We start from the raw sequence: 23,397 nt of genomic DNA on the forward strand, positions 1-23,397 counted from the left end.
GCATCAAATGATTGTAACACTTATATATAAATACAAATCAAGTTAATTTAAATTCGATATTCTCTCATCATAAATTTCTCGCAACAGCAACCACAACAAAGCAGATGATCATTAAAGTTGTGGCTTTGCTGTGGAATTTTTGTGAGCCGCAGGCCACACTCCAAGTTATTTGGGTGTCTTCATTGCAGGCTAAATATAGGACCTCCATCGACAGCTGCCCGCCGTAAGGGTGATGCACATCAGCAACTATCGAGATGCGAGGAAAGAAAATAACCTTACTCGGAGACTTTTACGATTTATAATAATTATATTTTAACTATTTAACTCATGTATGACTTAATTTTAATTATGAATAGAAGACACCTAGAAAAATTATGAGAAACGTGAGGATGATTTTAGAGTGATTTCTAAATGAATTTTGATTGGGTGAAACTGTTTTTAATTTTTAAAAATTTTCATTTGTGCTTAATTAGAAAATAAAAAATAATTTTGAAAATTTTAAAAATACTCAGAAGTACAATTAATTAATGTTTCTTAAAAAAAACAAAAAACAAAACAAACAGCTACTGGTACAACATATTTTTGTGCACAACCCTACCATTTCAATTTCATCTCCTTTTTAGCAATCCTACCATAGTTGACTGTTCCCACAGTAACGAACCACGTGGACACTTTAGATCCTATTTCGCTTTAGATCTGGAATTCCATAGTATATGCCAATTACCGCTGAGCTATGCTCGCTTTGGAGCGAATTCAGAATTTAACTAATATGGAAAGCACAACTAGTAAACAATAATGGAAAAATATTAATTTTAACTATTTAACTTAACAATGTGTACCAATTTACTAACATGAGCTTAACTTAGCGGTAATTGGTACATGTCTCTAATTAAAAGGTCATGAATTTGAATTTTCAAGAAAATTTATGGATGGAATCAATTCACCCCTACTAAATTGTAATAAAAAACAAAACAAAATAATGTTTGTTGAGGCAGAAATTTGGCTCCTTGGGATTCCTCCAAATTTACACCAATCTTCTAAATACTAAGGATCGACGTGACCTGCAAAACCAAAATAACACTAAGATCGGTATGGAAGTAGAGAGTATGGTATTTAGGTATACCTTTAGGGTTTGACTTACTTCTCTATTTATAGAAGTTGAATCCTGATCCGTCTAGGGACTGTGGAATTCGAATCTTGACACATCTAAGAAATCTGGTTATATGGGCCAACGTATCTCGTGATGGGTCCGTCGTCGGATCAAGAGTCAGGACGCGATGGGTTCGGGCCGGCAGGCATCGCGTTCGAGTTGGGTCTTCTGGAGTTCTCAGCCGGGGGATCGAGAACTGGTCAGCGCTGAGAAGGTCTCGGTGTCGAGCCCTGGTCGGCGTTGAGCAACCACTAGTTGGTCGGGGGCAGGCATGGGTCGCTTAGTACTAGCCCCCTTTCTGGTTCATGCCTTCTCTTGGCTCTTCCCCGGTCTTCTCTTGCTTCATTGGATCTTCTCTTTCTCCCTATAACAATAGCCCTCACTCCCAATGTAGAAGCCAATAAGTATGAATAAAATGCTAAGGCTTCTATATTGAGAGTATATGACACTTTGTCGTTTCATGGATGACTATTTTTGTGGAATAGCCCCATACCCTTTTGTCGCTGTTGGTTGTCGTTGCTTTCTTGGACTTTACCGTACACTTAGTTTTAACTCTTTAGGTTTTTGTCTTGGGATCTAACTTTTAGTTGGGCTAGCTGTACCACTTTTGGGTTTCTAACCTGTTTGGCTTTTGCCCATGGTTTTATACTTAAGGATTTACTCTAAGGTTTCTATGCTATTTGGCTTTCGCCAATGGTTTGATACCTTAAGTTTAATCGGAACCCTTTGGGTTTCTAACCTATTTGTCTTTTGCCAGTTTTTTACCCTAAGTACTGTGAGTTTCCTTTGATTGGTTTGGCTTGCCTGCTTTCTGTTTCAACCTTGGACCTGTATGCCTTTTTTAGCACTTTTGGGATTCTTTTCCCTGGTTTCACAGCTTCTAGCTTATCAGTCTGCTTCTAAGTCTGTTCTAGTTCGAGTTCCTTGACCATTGTTACTCACTTGGCCCCCATTTGAGGAGGTTTTGTTTAAGGTATCAAATGAAAACTTTCCCAAATTCAACTAATTAATATCAAATGTTTATTATAATAGTTAGATGTATTTGTTATACAACATTTTGAAAACTAAATTATAATAAATTAATGTGTATGATATCAGGGTGTATATTATAAATATTAAAAGTTATTGTAAAACAAATCTAAAAATTAAATTATTGACTTTATACCTGTGTTAGTTTGTTCAAAATAAAATATGACTCAATTAAATATCTATTAATATAGAGAAAATATGATGAATTAATTTGAAATATAATAAAATAAAATTTCATTTGATGTCAATAGTTGTATTAGTGATTTGATATAAATAGTTGAAAGAAATTAAAAACAAATACCATAATACCATATGTATATAGTTATTTCGTATATTTATCTTATAGATGAATTTAAAGTTTTAAAGTAAACATATTTTAGTAGATATAAAAAAATAAAAATTATTTAGTTTAAATAAAAAATAAAATTAAATATTTTTTTTAATTTAAGAAATGAAAAATAGTACTTTTATTTTTAATTAATATATATATATATATATATATATAGTTCTAAAAAAATATTTAAAAACAATTAAATCTGCAGAATAACATTGGACGGGAGACTTGGAAATGTAAAGCACGGACTAGAGACTAAACAGTCACTTTTGGAGACATTTCTTTATATGATAAGCACGTAAACTTTATTATATAATGTTCTAAAAAATACAATATATGTAAGTATTAAATTAGATCCATCATTCAATAAATATGTGCATTGAAGAAATAAACATAAAATTTATCTCACTGCACAATTTTATGAAAAAATATGTTTGGTATCCTCTGGAATAATCTTGCCTGCATCGCCTTTAACAATCTTTTCTGCACCGCCAATGAGATCATTCTTCATATCGCTCTTAAGAATCTTTTCTTTACCATCTTTGATTTTATTTTCTGCATCACCTTTAACAATCATTTCTTCTCCATCTATGATATCACTTCCTCCTCTGCAGCGATCGATTGAAGTACAACCTCTTTCATATGGGTTGGCATGATGTAATTTACAAAGTTCAGGATGGGTAGGACTGCATCCAGGACTAACATCTCCTCTAAGAGGATCATAATGGATGAATCGTGTTGCATTTGTAATATCAATCATGCCCATACAATACAAGAGAATGCCAACAAAGATAAACATGCTTCCCTTGGAGATGGCCATGATTGATAACAAAAGCAAACACAAAAAGATAGCCAATAACTAAAATGGCTTGATGGGAAAAACTTCACATTATGGATATTTATACCTATTTGGCAATCTAATATTAGGGGGGGTTTCGTTAGATCCAACAAAAATAGGCTTTGAATTGTATGGTTAACATTTTGCCACAATCTTTTATCTTTTAAAATTGAATAATGGACCTTTAAAAGTTATAAAATCAATACACTAGCTAATTCAATTCCTTCAGCATCATTATATTTGATTTGATCTCAAAATTATTTGGAATGTCAAAATAGTGAATTAATAGAAATTAGTTCCCAAGATTATAACTCAAGCCCAGAGGGCTTGTTGTTATTGGATTTCACAACCTTAGAATCTTTGGTTTTGAATAAAAAGTTTACACACAATTGCACCACTCTCCCTTCACCACTAATTCAATAAGAAAGTAATTTAGCATCAGGAATGGAAAGTAATTTAGCATGAAACTTAAATTAATTTTAGGATTAATTTTAGAATTGACAAATCAAATTATGTCAACGAGTTTGTTTATCTTATGGTTGTTAGATGATATCCGCTAATTAGATCATAAGTAAATTGGGGTCAAACTAAGCCTATGAGAAAGAAGCCCCATATAAAATTTACTAAGACTCTATAAATAAAAAAGGTCACCCCTCATTTGATGCCTTAGATGTCGGATTTAGAGCCAAGAGAATCAAAGACTACAAGATTTCAAGAATTGAATCTTATCTTCATCATCAACAAGCTTAAGATCTTCAACGTGTTCAAAGTCAAAAACTTCAAAAACTCTTCACTTAAGAGGCAAGTCGAAGAACTCTTCACAAGCTATAAGCCAAAAAGCTTCGTTAAGCTCCACAGCTGAATTCAATTCCTTCAACATCATTACATTTGATTTGATCTCAAAATTATTTAGCATGTCACAATGATGAATTAATACAAAGTTCCCAAGATTATAACTCAAACTCAAAGGGCTTATTGCTCATGGATTTCAGAATCTTAGAAGTTTTGGTTTTGCATAAAAAGTTTATACACAATTGCACATGACTCTCTCTTTACCACTAATTCAATAAGAACTGAGACTGAGAGTATATAAAAACCAAAGCAATTTAGGCATGGAAGGCTGCGATTTCAAGTTCCTTGGAAGGATCCGCCATGGGAGCACCGTATCTGCTGAAGAGTTTGTAAGAAGAGAGAATTGAAATGAAAGCATAGAAAGCAACCACAACAAAGGTGATGATCACTGAAGTTGTGGCTTTGCTACAGAATTTGCTGAATGAGCCGCAGGCCGAGCTCCAAGTTATTTCGGTGTCGCCATTGTAGGCTAAGTATAGGACCTCCGTCGATACCGTGCCCGCCGCTAGGGTTATATAGGTCAGCAACTATCAAGATACGAAGAAAGGAAACTCTACTCAAACTTTGCAATCTAGAACGATTATATTTGAATTATTTAATAGACGTATTAACTCACTTAATTATGAGTTCATATAGAAGGTAGGAAGAAATTATGGGAGATATGAGGTCAGCCCTGCTTATTAAATTAGGGTGATTATCTTCTTTCCGTGCCAAATAAAAAGAGATTTATTTGATTGTCATTTAATAGGCCAAGTTTGAAAATTTTCGTTGGTGCTCAATTAGAAAATAAAAGGTGTATATTTTTTAAAATTCTAAAAATATAAAAATGTACTACCAAGAAAAAAAAAACAAGTAGTTACCAGAGGAGTACTTTGACTTAATAGCATTTTCTTGTAAAAAGTCATTCTATACTCATCTATATAGTCTCTCATTGGGAGAGTTAGAAAATGCGTAGTCCATGGGGTTTATACCATCATCAAATATATGATTATTTTGTTGAAGTTGGTGGGCAGCAAAAAAATAGAGACTTGAAAAAAAAAATTCTTCAAAAATTCTGGAATTAATCAATAGAAAAACTGATTAATAGGTCATTTTCACTATGATTTATATCCCATTATATTGTCCAAATTACTATCACAAAAATGATGAAATAGAATCCATCAAAATCATACGGTCAAAAATAAAAAATTTAACCAATAATGTTATTCAACTAAAAAAACAACTAATTTGGGTATGTTTGGTAACATTTTTTATCTCATTCCTGGGTTTCAATTTTATTAAGAAACCAAAATATTTTACAACTATTTATGTTTCTTGTTCCTCAATTTTTAGAAACATTTTCAAAATTGTATAGAAATTTTGAAAACAACGAAAAAAAAGTTTCTTATTTTTATTTTCAATTTATTTAAAAAATAATAATAAAAGTATGGTTTTATATTCTTCTTGAGTTCTAATAGGGCTAAAGACACAATTCTATTTTTCATAAACAGAAGAAAAAACAAAATTTGTTTTACTCGACCAATTTGAATAATCCATTTAGACCTATTGTTTATCTAAAAGAAAAAAAATGATAGAACCTATCATTACCCATATGAGTCTTGGTATTAGTAAATCTTATTTTATTTATATATCCTTTGAAGATTCATGATATTATAATAAGTTTGGCTTAGGGTTGTAATTAAATGTTAATTTTGGGAGCATTGAAAATTAGGTAAACCTGATCGAGGCAGAAGAAAGTCCAAGCTTTAGACATGGTGGAAGGCCGAGGCATGGCCGCCACCACCGCCGACAGGAACGAGTAGCCGGCACATATCCCATTTGCATGCACCAAAAACCTGCATTTTTTTTCCAACAACACAAGAGATTCAATAACTATTTTATTTTTTATTTCTTGTTTTGAAAAATTATGCCCACAAACACCACTTTTGGTATGTTTTCTTGTTTTTTAATTTTTTTTTTTAAATTTGGCTAAGAATTCCAACCGTGAAAAACACATTGATAAATGGTAAGAGATCGAGCATCATTTTAAAAAACAGCAAACTAAAAATTACGATCTTGTTTATTCCTGGTTCTTCTGTTTTCAAAAATCATCCTTGTTTACTAACAATATTTCTTTACCTGCGGTGGACGAAATATTTTTTTTTTGTTATTGTCAAAATCAATGATTAAAAAATTGATTTTTAGAAAATCTAAAATCTCCTTTGATTTATAAACAAAATTTTAAATAAATAAAAAAACAAGAAAATAAAGTAGTTTTTTTTCTTTTTAATTTAGCTAAATAAAATAAGGGAAAAAACCCTACCAAGAGAATTGTTATAAGAGTTAACAAGCTAAAATTTCAAAAACATAACAAAAAAAAATGTTATCGGAGAGAACTAAAATAGTTATCAAATCTAGCCTAAGAACATAAAAAATAAAAAGAAAAAAAAACCATTTCAGATCCGAGAAAACAACCTAAAAAAACTCCACAGAATCAAAAAACAATCATATGGGTTTTTTAATCTAAATTTTGATCCATACTTGAAAGCTCCGAGGTCGGAGTAAGCAACAGAGCCGTAGTCGTCGGTCTGAGAGTTCTTGAGCATGACAATAAGCGCCGCCACGCAGAGCCCCATCGGAACAAGGCGGAGGAACGTGTCCGCCGCCCGCATGCCGCCGCCGCCGAGGATCTCATCGCCGCCGTCGCCGTCGCCATTGCTATATGTGATCTTCTCCATCTTGAAATTGGAAATTGGAAATTGGAAATGGAAGAGTGTTTTGTTTTTGTGGGCGTAGGGTCCAATTATAAGGCGTGTGATTTAAATTCATCTGACGCTGCTTCTGCATCTCTTGATGGTTCATTAATGGCGGTGGTTGAGCTGCGCAGTGGAGCAGCATTCATGGTGGATGTGTATGTATGTATGGCCATTAAATTTTCATTTCATAATTATCTTTATTTATGGATTGGTTTAATTGCCCAAGACATAATTTTACGATAATTTACATATTTCAGTCAAGAGTTTGTGAATTGTTTGATTCATACACTCACATATGTTGTATTAAAAAAAGAAAAAAGATATCGAGATTTAATCGGTATTTCTAAATTTAATCCATATGGTTTTGAATTTCGTTTTAATTTTATTTTTTGAGTTGGTTTGGTAATATTCCTATATTTTTTTTTCATATTCTCTTTTTAATTAAAAAGAAAAAAAACTATATTAGCTAACTATTTCTTATTCTTTCTTTTTCTATTGGAAAGAAACTTTTTGCTTCTCTAAAATTTTAGATTAAAATAAATCTAAAAGTTTATATAAAAATTTAAATTTTTAATTAAATATTTATTTTTTATTTTTATTATGCATTTCAAAAATAAAAAATTATAAGATAATATTTATATCTGTTTTTTTAAAAACTAGAAACAAGAAATAAGAAATTTGGAGTTCGTTTGGTTGTTTGCTTCTATTTTTTCTCCCTAATAAATAGAAACAAAACTGCATTTGATAATTGTTTTTTATTTTTTATTCTTGAAAAAATAGAAACATATTTGATAATCGTTTATTTGTTTCTTATTTTCTAAAATTTTAAATTAAAAAAAAAGTGAATTTTTTATACGAAAGCTAATTGTTTAAATTAAATATTCAAAATTTTTTCTTATATTTATAATGCATTTTAAATTTCAAGAATGATAGAATAATATTTTTATTTATGTTTTGAAAATAATTGAAAACAAGCTGAAACAAGAAAGCTTAATTTTGTTGTTCACACTTTTAGAAATGTTTCTTAAAAATGAGAGAGGAGAAAGAATATTTACAAAATGCTTATATTTCTCAAAAGTAAAAAAGAGGTAAAAAAAAACCAATAAACAATAAGGCTTAACCAAAACGAGCTCAATTTTGTTCTTTCCAAAACTTTTAATAATTTTGTAAACATTTCTTTAAAATGAGAAACAAATAACAAGGAACAACAATTCTCAAACGTTTTCTCAAAACTTGAAAACGAGAAAAAAAAGAGAGAGAAACGAAAAACGAAAAAAAACCCTTTATAATTTGAGTTCATATTCAATTTGATGGATAAATCTCATAAATTGTCCCCAAATTACATTGTACGCACTCGAAAAATCCAACTACTGTCCTTTTTTAGTTTTTTTTACTCAACCCCAGACTATTAAAATAAACTAATACAGTTTGGCCAATCAGCTGGGAGTCTTGCATCTCGAATTGGCTGGTCTTTGTGGCCAATCGAGATTTTCTTGTTTCATGCCTTCGATATTAATAATAAGGACTTTTAGTTAAAGAAATATCTTTTATATTATTTTTCTTTCATTTTCATGCCTTTTTTAAAAAAGAAATATTTGTCATCAATAATTAATTTCTTTTGAGAATTGAAAACCTTGGAGGTGGTAAGGAGGTAATTAATTTCTGCGTCGCCATTAATGCGAAATAAATTGAATCCAGGCGCAACTTGATGAAGAAGGAGCTGTATGAATCTACACGTTTCTTCGCTGTTCATGAAAATGTGAGGTTCTAAATTTGGTGGCTTTATATTGGTTTTTTAACATTAATTTGCATGTTTTTAGTGTTCCTAAATTTATTTAAAGACTTTCATAACAAAATTTTGAGATTGTTTTCAAAGGGTAATTAGATTTTGTAAAAGAATAAGTTACAAAAATGATACAATGACTTTGGACCATATGTAAAAGAATAAGTTACGAGAATGGATTTAGAGTTAGATGTTTCGTATTTGATATGTAAAGTTTAAAAGAAACACTTTAGGATCGTCCATTTGGTAATGTGTTCTCTCCTTTTTTATTTATGTTTCTTCTTATAGAATTTTGCATGACTCCTAATACTTATTATAGATTGGAGCATGACAAAACAATTTTTTATTTATCATGTTTTGGAACAAATTGTAAAAAGGAATATGAAAAACAATAAATTTGTTTTTGTTGTTTCCAAAATTTCTACATAATTTTGAGAATGTTTCCTACTTATGGAGCAATACGGTTAATATGAGAATAGAGATTGGACCGTAAAAGAAGAAGGAAGAACTGAGACCACCAACGGCTGGGGCCGACTCAGAGCATAAGGGTCAGCCTATTGACCCTACCTCGGCCCCTCGACGCTGAGCCTTTCTCGTTTTAGGTTAAGAAGGCTCTCGACCACCCTCTCCATCCCAGTGCCAACCAATCAATGTTCGGGCCCAAACCTGGTAAAAGGCCCGCATGTATCATGACCCAGTAAACCTGACTATTCGGAGATGACCTAGGGTTGAAATTCGTGAAACCCTAAGAGCAAGATTAACCATAAATAGAGGAGGAATCACCCATTGAAGGTAAGCTAACACGTATACTAAGTACTCCTGCTTGCTTAGCTATTCTCTCATAGCTAACTTTGGCATCGAAGCTCGTGTGACAGTAATCACACCGATTTAGAGTTACTCGATTTTGCAGGTATTCGGTCCCTTGATCATTGAGTTTGATGTGCATTCTGGAGAGGATCGGGAAGACCAAAAATCCAAGCATCAACACTGCCAAAAAATGATAAATAAGAAATACAAATAGTTGCCAAATGTTAGATTTCTTAATAAATTTAAAAACGAGAAACAAGAATTTGAAACATTATAAAATGCATATAAATATTAAAAAAAGACAATATGACATTAAAAATTTGAATACTTAATTTTAAAAATTAATTTTCATATAAAAATTATACTTTCTTTAATTTAATATTTTAGAAAACGAGAAATAAAAAATAATTACTAAATATGTTTTTTTTTCTAAATAAGAAACACAATCAATTTTCAACACAGGTAGATCTATTATAGAAGGGTCCCTCAACTTTGAAAGATTTTCATTATATGCTACATTATTTATACTTTTTAAGAGAATTCCCTCTTGGTCTAGTGGAGAAGGTGTCGAAGCCTTTTTTTAGTACAACATGTGAGGGTGGTTGGAGATATATGTCAATTATCACTAAGCTATTCTCGTTTTGGTAAGACACCTAACTCTCTTCTCAATAGTTGTGGATCGAGTTTATAGGTGTCATTTATTTCTTATAGTATAGATTATCTTCCTTGGGTAGGTGTTGATTCCTATATCATGTCTTGGAAGTTTTGCTAAAGAAAATTTTCATTATATATATCTATGTATATGTTGGTAGGATGTTAAAATTCTATTTTAAAAAAAAAAAAATAAGACTCTCTGAATGGTGCACCCCTACTCTAGTACTATTTTTAACTTAAAAATAAATTTTTTCCAATTTACGCATATGCATTTATCGTCCCTAGTCTAATTCTTACCAGCAATTCTATATCTTATAAATTATAGTTCATTTCATTTATGAATTTTTTTGAATTGTGTATTTGTAAATTTTATTTACTGAATTTCAAATAGAAGCCATCTCACAGAAAATTTTGAATATTGTCAAATACATTTATGTTTTAGTTTATTAAAAAACACGAACAAGAACAAGAACGATATCAAATGAGCTGTCGAGTTCTCCCATCTCTTAACATGGAAAAACACAAACTAATAAGGGAAATATATCTCAAAAAAGAAAAAACAAACTAATAAGGTAAATGACCCAGCACGTGAGCAAGAGCCACCTGGCCCTGCCCGGCTTGCCCGGTTTAACGAATTTCAAAATCCCTTTTTTTTATTTTTTTTTATTTTAATTTCCAATTAAATATAATTTGGATTGATACAAATTTCAAAATTCAAAAAGAAAAAAAAGCCAACGGTCGACTAACATGTCCTGAAAAGAGTAACGCAAAATTTTTCCATGGGAAATTGACACAAAAGGAATCAGAAATTTGAGAGCACTCCCATTTCTTTTCTCCTTTTTGATTCTCTTTGGATACTCTCATTATTGCTTCTCTAAGGAATTTCCGCTATTTCCCGCCTCACCCATTTGAATCTCTCCTCCTCCTTCTTCTTCTAATTGCCATTTCTCCATCTTAAAGTCTTCAGATTGTATTTTCTAACCTTCGTTTCCTACTTTATACAGACGTCTGATCTGACCCACTGATTAGATTTCCATTCCTGGGGTTCGATTCTTCGTTGCCCTGTTCTTTCCTCTGTTTCCCACTTCAAGAAAATGCAAGATCAAGATTCCTGTTGCAGCCCAGGTGATGAAGGTAACCCCGTTCATTTTCGTCTGTGAATTGATCTTTTTTTTCTTTATGATTTGCAGTTTTTGAATACCCTAGTTTCTGATTGTTCAATTTCAGTAAGTTGAAGCGATGGCGAGAAAAACCCTAATTGTGTTCTGTTTTTGTTCTTTTTTTATGGTCTAATCTTGAATCCTTGCAAGTTTCAGGGCTCGAATTTACCTTGACTTCTCCTGATCTAGTTGTCTGTGCTGGTTCTCCCGATATTCCGGGAGACAACTACTGTGATTCACCGGAATTCTTGGATATTAAGTGTTGTAAACCAATAGAGTCTTCCATGGAGCTTTCTTTTGAAAATAGCTTTTCTACTGAGGTTAACTACAATAAGAGGACCCCATCTGTTAAATTTTCCAAGTTGTGCCAAACCTATGAGCAAGAACTGTCACCAGAATCTTCCTTTGAGTTGCCTCCTCCACCAGCAACCAGTTCTCTGCAATCTGAAGAACCCCTTCAAGCTGTAAGTGTCAATGCAGGTTCCACAAGTGATGCTGTGACTTTGGATGGGGTATGCTATGTGGAAGACAAGTGGTTTAAGGGTGGTGACACCATAAGGTCTGATGAAATTGAACATCCTCTATACCAAACGGCTCGGTTCGGGAACTTTTGTTACAGCTTCTCGTCGTTGGAGCCTGGGAATTATGTTGTTGACCTGTATTTTGCTGAAATTGTATTTACCAATGGCCCTGCTGGTATGAGGGTGTTTGATGTCTATTTACAAGACCAGAAGGTGAGAAACCGCGTCTCATAGCCGAATTACACACACAACATCTTATGCTTTTTGTTCCAAATCTTAAGAAATCTCGATAGATATGTTGTTGGTTCGGTTGTAGGTTGTTGCCGGCCTGGATATATATGCTCGTGTGGGTGGAAATAAGCCTCTCGTTATGTCTGACCTCAAAGCTTCTGTAGATGTTCAAGATTTAACCATTAGATTTGAAGGACAGATGGGCAGGCCAATTGTTTGTGGTATTTCTGTGAGGAAAGATCTTCCTTCAAGTAAGTCAACCAATCATTTTATTTCCATTTGTTCATGTTTTTTCAACTTTTAGTACTTATAATCTTCTGATAATGGACAATCCCCATGTCAGATATTGAAGAAGTTGAACAGCTAGAAGATGTGGGATCATGTCGACTAGAAAATTCAGAGATGTCCAAAGTAGAACTTCTTACAAACTGATCAAATTTAAGATTAAAACTTGTTGGGCATACTATAAAATAATTGCATTGATGTTCTGTAGGATAGTGGTGACTTGATAGTAAAAGATAAGAAGTACCTAGAGCTCCAAAAGGATTTTGAGCTCATGAAGAATGAGCTAGCAGCAGCAAGGAGAGATATGGAAGAACTTAGAAGGGAAAATAATCTAAAGAGCAGAGAATGTCAAGAAGCCTGGAAGTCTTTAAATGAGCTACAAAATGAGCTCATGCGCAAGTCAATGCATGTTGGATCTCTTGGTAATAAATAGTCTTTTATAGCTTTGTAGCTATTTTACTATTTCTTAGATGATCCTTTGATATGTTTCCCTTTGCAGCTTTTGCCATTGAGGGACAAGTGAAAGAAAAGGGAAAATGGTTTTCATCATTGAGGGACCTTACCAGAAAAGTAAAGGTATGCAGTAAAGTATACGTTCATAACATATCGACATATGTGAAAAATAAGAATTAGTTATTAAGAAGTTTCATCTCTCAGATTATGAAAATTGAAAACATCAAGTTATCAGAGGAGGCACTGGCTTACAAGAATTGCCTTGTGGATATGAATGAAATGACTTCTAAAATCCAGACAGCATGTAAGCAAGCATGTCAACTTTTTACAAGAATTTACTATACGTTCATTCCATGTATACATTGTTAATTGACTATCTGAGTCTACTGGTTTTTCCTCTCTGCCTTCAATAGTTAAACAGCAATTATATTTGCAAGAAAACCTGAAGACTAAGTTCGTTGAAGGAGCTAAGGAAAGGAAAGAACTCTACAATAAGATGTTGGAGTTGAAAGGTAAGCTTTACAGTATTGTTCTGGTTTCAAAAGAGTTAGAGAAATGAAGCTAGTTAGTGATGTCATGCTCTTCGTTGCAGGAAACATTAGGGTCTTTTGTCGGTGTAGGCCTTTAAATACAGAAGAGATTGCATCTGGAGCGTCAATGGTTGTTGATTTTGAGTCTGCCAAAGATGGCGAGTTGATTGTTAAGTCTAATGGAGCTCCCAGAAGGATCTTTAAGTTTGATGCTGTATTTGGTCCTCAAGCAAATCAAGGTATGAGTGAGAGTACAGTGTAAATGAGCAAGATGAAGACAATTAGTAGAATATTAGATGTGATTTATGGTGGCATATTGATGAGTTTTGTACCTGCATTTGTAGGAGATGTCTTTGAAGATACTGCGCCATTTGCAGCTTCAGTTCTAGACGGGTACAACGTTTGCATATTTGCGTACGGGCAAACGGGGACTGGAAAAACTTTTACAATGGAGGGTACTGAGGAAGCTCGTGGAGTCAATTATAGGATTCTTGAGGAGCTGTTTCGCTTGACAAAGGAGCGCGGGAAGCTACATCGTTACAAAGTATCTGTTAGTGTCTTGGAAGTGTATAATGAGCAAATAAGGGACTTGCTCGTCTCAGGATCTCATTCAGGAAATGGTGCAAAGAGGTACGGATAGTTAGCCATTTCCCTAAAGTTTAATTCTTTGCATACTTACTGTCTAACGTTAGAACACACTTCTGCTGCAAAAAATTCTTCTTCCAAGTGACTCTTATATGATGTCAATTTCCAGTACAAGCTCAATGATAGTTACTGAATCATTGTGCTTGATATTGGATTATCTGTTAAACGATGGGTAAGTTTGATGTCACAAAACAGCATAGTGAAACTCCTTACTTTTGTAAATTATTTCAGACTGGAAGTAAGACAAGTGAGTGAAGGAATCCATCATGTTCCTGGCATGGTCGAGGCGCCTGTCGATAACATGAGTGAGGTTTGGGAAGTTCTACAAACTGGCAGTAATGCAAGAGCTGTTGGTTCTACCAACGCTAACGAGCACAGCAGTCGATCACACTGGTCTGTCTGTCTGTTTCTTTCACATTTGGTTTACTTATGAAAAGGATGTGATAGGCTTGTATATAGTTGGTGACTTTGGCTGTTTCTTAACAAAACAGCATACACTGTGTGATGGTGAAGGGGGAGAATTTGCTAAATGGGGAATGCACAAGTAGCAAACTATGGTTGGTGGACTTGGCAGGTAGTGAGCGGATTGCTAAAGTAGAAGTACAGGGAGAGAGACTGAAGGAGACTCAAAATATTAATAGATCTCTTTCTGCACTCGGTGATGTAATATCTGCTCTTGCAACAAAAAGTCCTCATGTTCCATTCAGGTTGATAAGATTTTGACTATTTTTGCACTTATATTATCTCATGATGTTGCGAATAACCGCACGCCGTCTTGCTTTGTTCTTCAATCTGGCAGGAACTCCAAGCTCACTCACTTGCTTCAAGATTCACTAGGTAGTACTTGTATGCCTTCTGTTCTAGATTTCAATAATACACATTGCTTCTATGTTTTGTGTTACTGACTGATAGATGTTCTAATTTTTAGGGGGAGATTCAAAGACACTCATGTTTTTACAGATCAGTCCCAATGAAAGTGACTTGAATGAGACTCTTTGCTCATTGAACTTTGCAAGCAGAGTAAGAGGAATTGAGTTGGGTCCTGCAAAGAGACAACTTGATATGTCTGAATTCCTTAAATGCAAACAGATGGTACAAGTGCTTATCCTTAACAGCTACAATCTCTTTTTGGGTTTTTTTTTTTTTTCCCTCTGAAGGAAATGTTCTACAATTGTATCATGTATGTGTTTGTTTATCATATTTTCAATCTGGTTCAATCATTGTTTGTTTTAGGCTGAGAAAACTAAGCAGGACATGAAGAGTAAAGATCTACAAATCAGAAAGATGGAAGAAACAATTCATGGATTAGACTTGAAGATGAAGGAAAAAGATCAGAAAACCAAAAATCTACAAGACAAGGTAAAAGAATTTCCACCTCAACTGAATTTACATAAACCAGTATGGAACCATATTCTTGTGCTGATTGATTTTGTGTGCATACATTACATTACAGGTCAAAGAACTTGAAGCTCAACTTCTTGTTGAAAGAAAGCTAGCACGTCAGCACGTTGACGCCAGAATAGCGGAGCAGCAACAACAACAGCAACAACAGCAGCATATGAAAACTGAATCAGAAGACCACAAGTCTGCAAGGCCACAACTCGCAAGCAGACCATTAGGTACTCTGAAAAATCTCCAAGGATCATTCAACAGCATACTTGGAAAGGAACAAATAAATCTCGTTCGGCCACTAACCGAAAACAACGGCTTCAAACCGTTGTTTCCATTTCCTCCAGTGGATGGTGCCTTCAATGCCGTCAAGTCCACTGATTCCACAGAGAAGGAGAACAATCCAGAGATGGCTGAAAGATCTCTTGTGCCAACAAAGAGGACAGGAAGAGCATCCATTTGCACAATGGCTCGACGCTTACCGATGGCTCCGGCTCCTAGGAGAATCTCCCTAATCCCTCTACCAAGCATACCAAGCTCAACTCATCTCCCATCACCAATGTTGCCATTGCAACCCTATCAAGCTGACAAGATAGACGAAGGCGATGGATCGGACGACAGCAGCCGCTTTCTGCCCGAACAGGCGCAGTGTGACACTCCTAAAGAGATGAAATATGGAGGTAAGAAGCTCAGCAACTTGTTGAGACGAAGCCTGCAGAAGAAAATGCAGATGAAGTCCCCAATGCAGCAACACATGAGAAGGGGTGGCATCAATTTGGGGACGGAGAAAGTCAGGGTGTCGATCGGAAGTCGGGGAAGGATGGCAGCGGCACATAGGGTGGTGTTGTTAGGGAATGGTAGAAGAGTAACAAAAGAAACTCAAAGTAAGAAGGAGAAGGAGAGGGGCTGGAATATTGGAACAGGAGTAGGCAGAACTGTTATTTAATGAGTAACCATGTTTCTTTTCTTGTTTTTTTTTTTTTTTTTTTTTTTTTTTTTTTTTTTGCATTTAGAACTGTAGAGATCCATTGGCTTCTCCTGATATATACCTGTATGTGTGTGAACATTCATTCTGGGATGATGATGATGATGGTATCATCCACTTGATTTCTCATGTATTTCATCACAAAAAGAAAGGAATTCTCATCTCTTGTTAGTCTGATGTGTACAGAATTCTATGTTTGTTACAAAACTGGTTAAAATCTAGACAAAATACATGTTTTATTTGGGAGTTCTTTTCAAGTTAGTTTTGTTTAAAAAGTTGCAATTCAGTCTCTAATATTTTAATATTTTTTAATTTAGTCTCTTGCCGTAGATAAATATTATAATTGACTATAAGTTTGACATAATACTTGATAAATTGGTTGAATGGATGGATTTAGAGGAGAAAAAATATTATCCCTACTCAATGTAAGTTCATCGTACATTAATTTTAAAATTCAACATTGGTGAGTGATTACATTTAAAAATATATATATTAAAATAGACTTATGGTTTAGCCAGACGAGCTATAGAAAACGATTTGAGGGAAGAGTGGAGTTGTCATACTCTCATGTGGCTGGACAATTTAGTTTTTCCTTAGAACCAGACCGCCCATCTTTGTGCAACTAATTCCCCAACACCTCAATTGAACAAAATTGAGATCCTAGATCAGATTCTTACAGACTTGAGCGTTAGAAATGTTTGCTTTCTTTGTTTAGGCCTTCCTCACCCAAATTCACTCTTAAGCTCAATCGTACCTGATCTTACCAGTTCTCGAACCACATCAAAAATCACCGTAAACAACATAGGTACATACAATACTCATGCTAAACAGCTATGTGAAATGGTTATTAGAACCATGTTTTAAACATAAAAAATATCATACAATTTACACATTTTGCAAACTACATTCATAATTATCCCAATTTATTATTTCTTTGACTACATGGTATAATTTTTCCAAATAATCCCTAAAATAATTTATATATACATATATGTTTTGGTCAAAAACATCCCATATGGAAGACTAGTATTGACATGTGGTGGTGCCTCTTCTCATATCATACGCTCAAGAATCCCAAAGACCAAATCCTAGAGACCCCCTTCAAAATTTTCTAAGACAAAGATATTGATTCAAAATAGTTTACATGGCACCACTGCAACAAAAAGGTCTACAGCAACATTATTTAAGGACGAAAATAATTTTCAAGCGACGAAACTGAAATTTATCGCTACGAAAATTAAATTCGTCGCATAAGTTAAGCGGGCGTCGAAATACATTTTGGCGCCCATTTTGGTGCTATTTTGACATATGCGACGAAAATCTTTTCGTCGCCCAGCCCCTTAAACACGGCCACAATCCCTTTTCTCCTCCATTTTGTTTTGCCTCTTCAATGCTCTTCCATTTTCGTTCTTCACCGCTGCTGCCAGCCTCCATGGTTGCTTGTCGCCAGTTTCTTCACAATAATCACCGAGTGTTGGTCAATTTCAATAGCTAGGTAAGTGTATTTGCTTTTTGAGTTTTATTTTTGTTGATTTATACTCTATATGTCTTATTTTGTGTGTAGAATCGTTCACGGTTTGGGACTTCCTTTCACCGGAGTTCTTTCATCGATCATTCTTGTGCAATGAAGGATTTAACACTATTAGGTACAAATTTTTCTCTTTTGATTTTATTTAAAGTAGGTTTATTGTTTCAAATGATTTACAATTGTGTTATGTCTTGTGTAGGGTGCAATAATTAAATTTGTCTTAAATATATATGTTTGGAATTTACTTTTAATTAAAGTATGCCTATTATTTGAATTGATTTATGTATTACATTTGAAATTTAGTTTAAATTTTATTTAGAATTTGCTTGAAATTAATTTTAAGAATGTTCTTGCTAAGTTATTTAAACTTAAATTCTTAATGAAATATGTTTGTTTAGAGTTTCTTTTAAGGTTATTTTTTTAGGTTTTTTTGAGCTGGAATAATGAAATTTGCTTAAAAAAATGTTTGGAATTAGTTTGGTTGCTTATAATTTGCTTTGAATGGGGTCCTTATTATGTGTTTGGTTTATTGAATATGAATTTTGGTGAAGTTATTGATTTTGAGTATAGGGGGGAGTTTGAATGCGAATTTTGTTGGAGTTTAAACTTTTGGATGTGTTTCATATTTTATTGTTGGAGTTTGAAGCATATGAATATGAAGTTTGTTATATAGTTAGAATGTTGTTTTCTTTGTTGTTGGAGCTCGAATATAATGTTTTCATGAATGTGTTTTATGTAGTTTGTTATATTACATATTATCATTTTGATTTCGAATATATTTTTAAGGTAAAAAACATCACATGAAATTATTTGTGCAGGATTGAAATATAAAGCCTAAGTGTTGTGTTATGCTCGAAGATTCGGTAAACTTGTCACTATTATTGTATCAGATCAATATGTAAAAAATTTATATTTAGACACATGACATACGTTAGTCTTTTCAAGTTTTGATATATTATGTATTTACACTATGTTTAATTTTAAAGTTTAATATGATTTATCATTTCTATTATCATTTATTGTATTGTTTAGAATTGCAGGAAATATAGACATACTAATAGAGAACATTGAAGTTTGGTTTTTATTTAGCGACAAAATAATGAAAATGTCACTGTATTTAACGACGAAATCGCATAATGTCACAATAAAAAAAACGTAAAAGTAAAAAAAATAAACAATAAATAAACAATAACGAAAATAATCGTCACAATAGCATTCCAACAATGAAAATTAAAATTGTTAAAATCAATGTCTTATTTTGTTGCTGAGCTCAGCGACCAAATTCTGTTTCGTCGCTGGTCCTATTTTCATTGCTGAAAACTGGGCCCAGCAACGAAAACATTTTCGTCGCTAGGTCCAGCGACGAAAATCTAAATTTCGTCGCTACGGGCAGCTAACGACGTTCACATTTTCGTCGTTGATGACGATCAACGACGAATGAAGCTCATTTTCCTTGTAGTCACAAGAATGTGATTATGTATGATATTTTAAAATTTTATACACATTTCAAACATTTAAATTAGAGTTAGCTGAGTTTTATAATTCTTTATCTTTAGACTTTTATATAGACTAGTGTGCTACCACGTGCGTTGCACGAAGTATTTTTAACTTAATTAATTTTATATAAGAAATATCACTGATAGTAAAAAAAACAATAATAAATGAAGAAAAAAAATTAAAATGTGTATCTATACAAATTTCGTAAATAAATAAATAAGTATATATATACATTGTTTTCTATTAAGAATTTGGCTCAGTATTTTGTCCCTTTTTAATTTCAAGTTTTCTATGAATTTTAAAGTCACTTAGTTTCGATAGAAATTCTCAATCCAACTAAATTAATAGTCTCCGTCAATTTCACCATGTCCCCTCTTTTAAAATTAGTATCTTATTATTGCAAGACAAACATACCTAACTTCAAAATCAAATTGTAACATCTGAAATCTATATTTCATAATATAGATTGACTCATGTATCATATTCTCTTGCACACACCATCGTAAATTATTTTTGAGTTTATGGATACTGGAAAAATGAATAAAAATAAACAAAATAAAACAGACTTCATATTGTGAGTAGAGCAATGGAGAATAACTCTGTTTCATGATAAGAGAATAAAATAGTAACAAAAAAATTCAAATCTCAACTATATACTCATCTTTTAGGTACATCGAACTTCATAAAATCGTAAAACGGTAACGTCGCAAGCTTGGTATTCAAGATATATAGATTTGGTACGTGCATCATTTGCAACTTGATGAATATGCCACAAACATCTTGAGATGTTTTCGAGATTGAATAATCTTTCATAGATGTTTTGAGAAAACTAAAAATAAAATAGTGAAAAGTTTTGTAAAAAAAATGGTGGAAGAAACCTATTTTTATAGTAGTAGAGAATAAAAAGTTACAAAAACTTTTGAAATTCTTAAACTCTTCAAATGTATGAATTACAATTAAAGAATAAATTAATTTTATGTTGTAGGAAAACTTTTTGCATTCTAACCTTTTAAATCCTATATATTTATTAGTATTGATAATTAAATAAAAAATTAATTTTATGGTGTAGGAAAACTTGTTGCATTCTAATCTTTTAAATTCTTTATAAAATGTATTAATAGCATAATTTGTAAATCTGTAAGGGACAAAGATATCCAAAAATATTTTTCCAATCTTCTCCGGTCTACCTTTCTACTTTGTGAACTAAGATGTTGTATATTGGTGTTCTTGCTTCAAGTATTCGACACACTGTCTCTTCTTTGCATATTGGAGGCGGGTTCAGTTTCGTTAATCGCGAAGGAAACTCTGGCGCCCATACGTTGGCTCGGATGGGCATGGTTTCCGAGTCCTTCCCCATCTGGGTTGAGGAGTGGCCGCCGGATCTTTCTGAAGTTATTGCTACAGATCGTCAAGGTGTTTTAATTTAATTAGTTTCCTTGGTTTTAGTTTTTTGGTTGTTCTGTTTCTTCTTTCTTCGCTTTCTGTTGATTTGTGTACTGTGTATCTCAACAAACAAAAAAAACAAATGCAAGAGCAGGAGATCGAAATTTCAAAAATTGTGCTAATGTTGGCGAAAATAATTGTCTTTGTCCTTAGTTTTCTTGAGCGAATATATCAAAGTTCATATTAGTCTTTTTCTTACCCAATTAAATGATAAATTTATCTAAATGGTAAAATAAAATATCCTTCTCCAAACTAGATTATAACATTTTCTACGAACTTATCTACAAAATACTCAAAATCTGATAGAAAAAAAAAAGTTAAAACACTATTTTGATCCATGTAGTTTCAGAATTTCGTCCACTTTTGATCCATGTACCTTTAAAATGTTTATTTTTATCCTTATACTTTCAACTTTTAATTTATTTTTTATTTTAGTTCATGTACCATCAAAATAATCATTTTGGTCCCTCTACTCATAAAAATATATCATTTTGGTCTCTTAGTTTTAAAATAAATATTTCAAAAGTATCGAGATTAAGATGAATCAAAACTAAAAGTAAAAGGACTACAATAATATTTTAACAATAAAAAAAAGCATTAACGAATACTGTAGGAATTAATTTCACCATTTATATTCAATCTTATGCTTTAATTAGATGAATAATAGTTATATATATATATTTTAGATGAAAAATAGTTTTAAATTAACTTTAAAAGCATTAATGTTTAAATTTGACTTTTTTTGGACATTTAAAATTTGAAATTTTGAACTATATAAAGATGTAAAAACAATAAGTTGTTATTTTAAAACATGATTTAAATTTATTTTTTTTTTTCAAATGAATTTAGACTAATAATTGAAACTTTTGAGAAGCATGCGACTATTATGTTAATTATCCCTACAAAATTGGATATCTATGACTTAAATTATGAAAATGGTAATTTAAATATTCAAATCTTATGTTTGTATTGGTTAAAAAAAAAAAACTCCTTTTTTTAAAAAAAAAAACACTTATGTTTGTATAATCTAATTTTTTAAAATCTTGCAGCATTTAACATCCATATGTATATATATGGAGCGAGGTGCTACTTTTCTTATATTCTATTATGAAAAAAGAATTAGTGATTTGGTAAAGTTTTGTCCAAATATATTTATACGGGATGTAAAGGAAAGAAATATTCTTTTAAGAGTGTTAAGTAGAGAATTAACTTGCCACTTTTTTTTTTTTTAAGTAAAGACATAGTCATAAATTGTCAAATACTTAATTGAAAATTTTAACACACAAATAATTGACAAAATTGAAACTTTTTAAAAATAATTAGCACAAAAGGATAAGATTATAAAGCATAAACTTCTAAAAGCTTGTTGAAATTTTATTTTTTCTTGAGTTTTCATTTATTTATTTATTTGTACATCTAATCCATTTAAAAATACAAAACATCTAGATTAAGTTGTATTTAAGAAAAACAATTAATTTCATACAGTTAATTTGTGATAAGCCACTCAAGAAGATAAATTTAATATAGTTGTTCTATTAAAAAAAAAATCTTGCCAAACAAGTTTTCTTAATCAAAATGTTTTAATTAATATGAAAAATAGAAAACTATTTCTAAGCCTTCTGAACAACTAATAACAAGCTCAATTAATTAAGAGAATTAAGTCCATTTTCTTAAAATATTCATTTTTCAAACGAATGAATTGAGAGTCTCTCTACCTATCTATATTATATTTTAAATGTAGTTGGATTTTTTTAGAGTTTCAAAAGTGGCTTCATTTAAATATAAAATATACTGTTAGAATTTTAATTATATTATATAGTTTGATTAAAATGTAATATTATTAATTTAATCTATGATTCAATTATTAGTCAGTTATAACCATAAGAGTTGATGGATGAGAATATATACATTGCATCTGAACAAATTTTAAGGGAAAAAATGTCTGCTACGCTATTTGGCTTCATGCATGCACCTAATTATTGTTTTTTAAATCTATATATATATAGTATTTTCTTTTTAACAAAAGAAACTTACTTATAGTTTTTTCATTTCAAAATTAAACATTTTACCGAGTTTGTCACTATTTAATTTCGTTTAAAATATGTACTAAAAAAATGTTGGAAATCTTTTTAAAATAATTTTGTTTGAAAGCAGTAATTGCCATAAACCTCCAACTATAAGGTTATGGGTTCGAATCCCCTCCTCCAACATGTTGTACTAAAAAAAAAGAAAAAAAAAAACTTTCAATTTCATTTTTATGTAAAAATTAAGTTCTTATGCCTCACTATATCTAAAAAATTATTTAATATAAAGTGATAGGGTTGCCATTAAAAAGTATTTTATCATAATTATTTCCTATTTTAATTTCATGAGTTAGACATTACTTCATATCATTCAACTCAATAATTTACTTCACTTGCAATGAGCATTGCAAAATGAATGCATTAAAATTTTTATTAAGTTAATAACCATCATTACACTAAATAAAATACAATTTAAAGAAATTGTTCTCAACATTTGTGTGAGTATAGTAATACTTAAATTGAAA

At 32.0% G+C, this 23,397-nt stretch overlaps 2 protein-coding genes and 1 long non-coding RNA gene across 6 annotated transcripts; 2 read left to right on the forward strand and 1 right to left on the reverse strand.

The window, feature by feature from the left end:
• Positions 1–4,179: 4,179 nt before the first annotated feature.
• LOC111012792 (CASP-like protein 2A1) lies at positions 4,180–6,993 on the reverse strand. Its single transcript, XM_022287059.2, has 3 exons — positions 6,724–6,993; positions 5,921–6,038; positions 4,180–4,730 (listed from the first exon to the last, which is right to left on the reverse strand). The coding sequence occupies exons 1-3, from the start codon at positions 6,918–6,920 to the stop codon at positions 4,458–4,460; spliced, it is 588 nt and encodes a 195-aa protein (XP_022142751.1). The 5' UTR covers positions 6,921–6,993; the 3' UTR covers positions 4,180–4,457.
• Positions 6,994–10,959: 3,966 nt separating this feature from the next.
• LOC111012902 (Di-glucose binding protein with Kinesin motor domain-containing protein) lies at positions 10,960–16,552 on the forward strand. 4 transcript variants are annotated; one of them, XM_088119233.1, is made up of 17 exons: positions 10,960–11,316; positions 11,493–12,076; positions 12,180–12,345; positions 12,438–12,505; positions 12,588–12,801; positions 12,879–12,955; positions 13,037–13,136; positions 13,246–13,344; positions 13,425–13,601; positions 13,707–13,992; positions 14,239–14,400; positions 14,499–14,714; positions 14,807–14,844; positions 14,936–15,099; positions 15,241–15,366; positions 15,461–15,626; positions 15,744–16,552. In XM_088119233.1, exons 1-17 carry the CDS (start codon positions 11,277–11,279, stop codon positions 16,340–16,342), a joined length of 3,282 nt encoding a protein of 1,093 aa, XP_087975359.1. In that variant the 5' UTR covers positions 10,960–11,276; the 3' UTR covers positions 16,343–16,552. The 4 variants fall into 4 exon arrangements, with proteins under 4 accessions (XP_087975359.1, XP_087975358.1, XP_022142900.1 ...); XM_088119232.1 differs by having other exon boundaries at positions 15,461–16,552; XM_022287208.2 differs by having other exon boundaries at positions 11,499–12,076; positions 15,461–16,552.
• A 990-nt stretch (positions 16,553–17,542) lies between these two features.
• LOC148208467 (uncharacterized) lies at positions 17,543–18,824 on the forward strand. The gene is made up of 3 exons (XR_015787056.1): positions 17,543–17,876; positions 17,946–18,027; positions 18,728–18,824. It is a non-coding gene; the product is annotated as an uncharacterized LOC148208467 (long non-coding RNA).
• The last annotated feature ends 4,573 nt before the right edge of the window (positions 18,825–23,397 follow it).

The sequence above is a fragment of the Momordica charantia genome (assembly GCF_013281855.1).
Source record: "Momordica charantia cultivar OHB3-1 chromosome 10 unlocalized genomic scaffold, Mcharantia_2.0 BLBB01000010.1, whole genome shotgun sequence".
In the NCBI taxonomy this organism is placed as follows: Eukaryota; Viridiplantae; Streptophyta; class Magnoliopsida; order Cucurbitales; family Cucurbitaceae; genus Momordica; species Momordica charantia.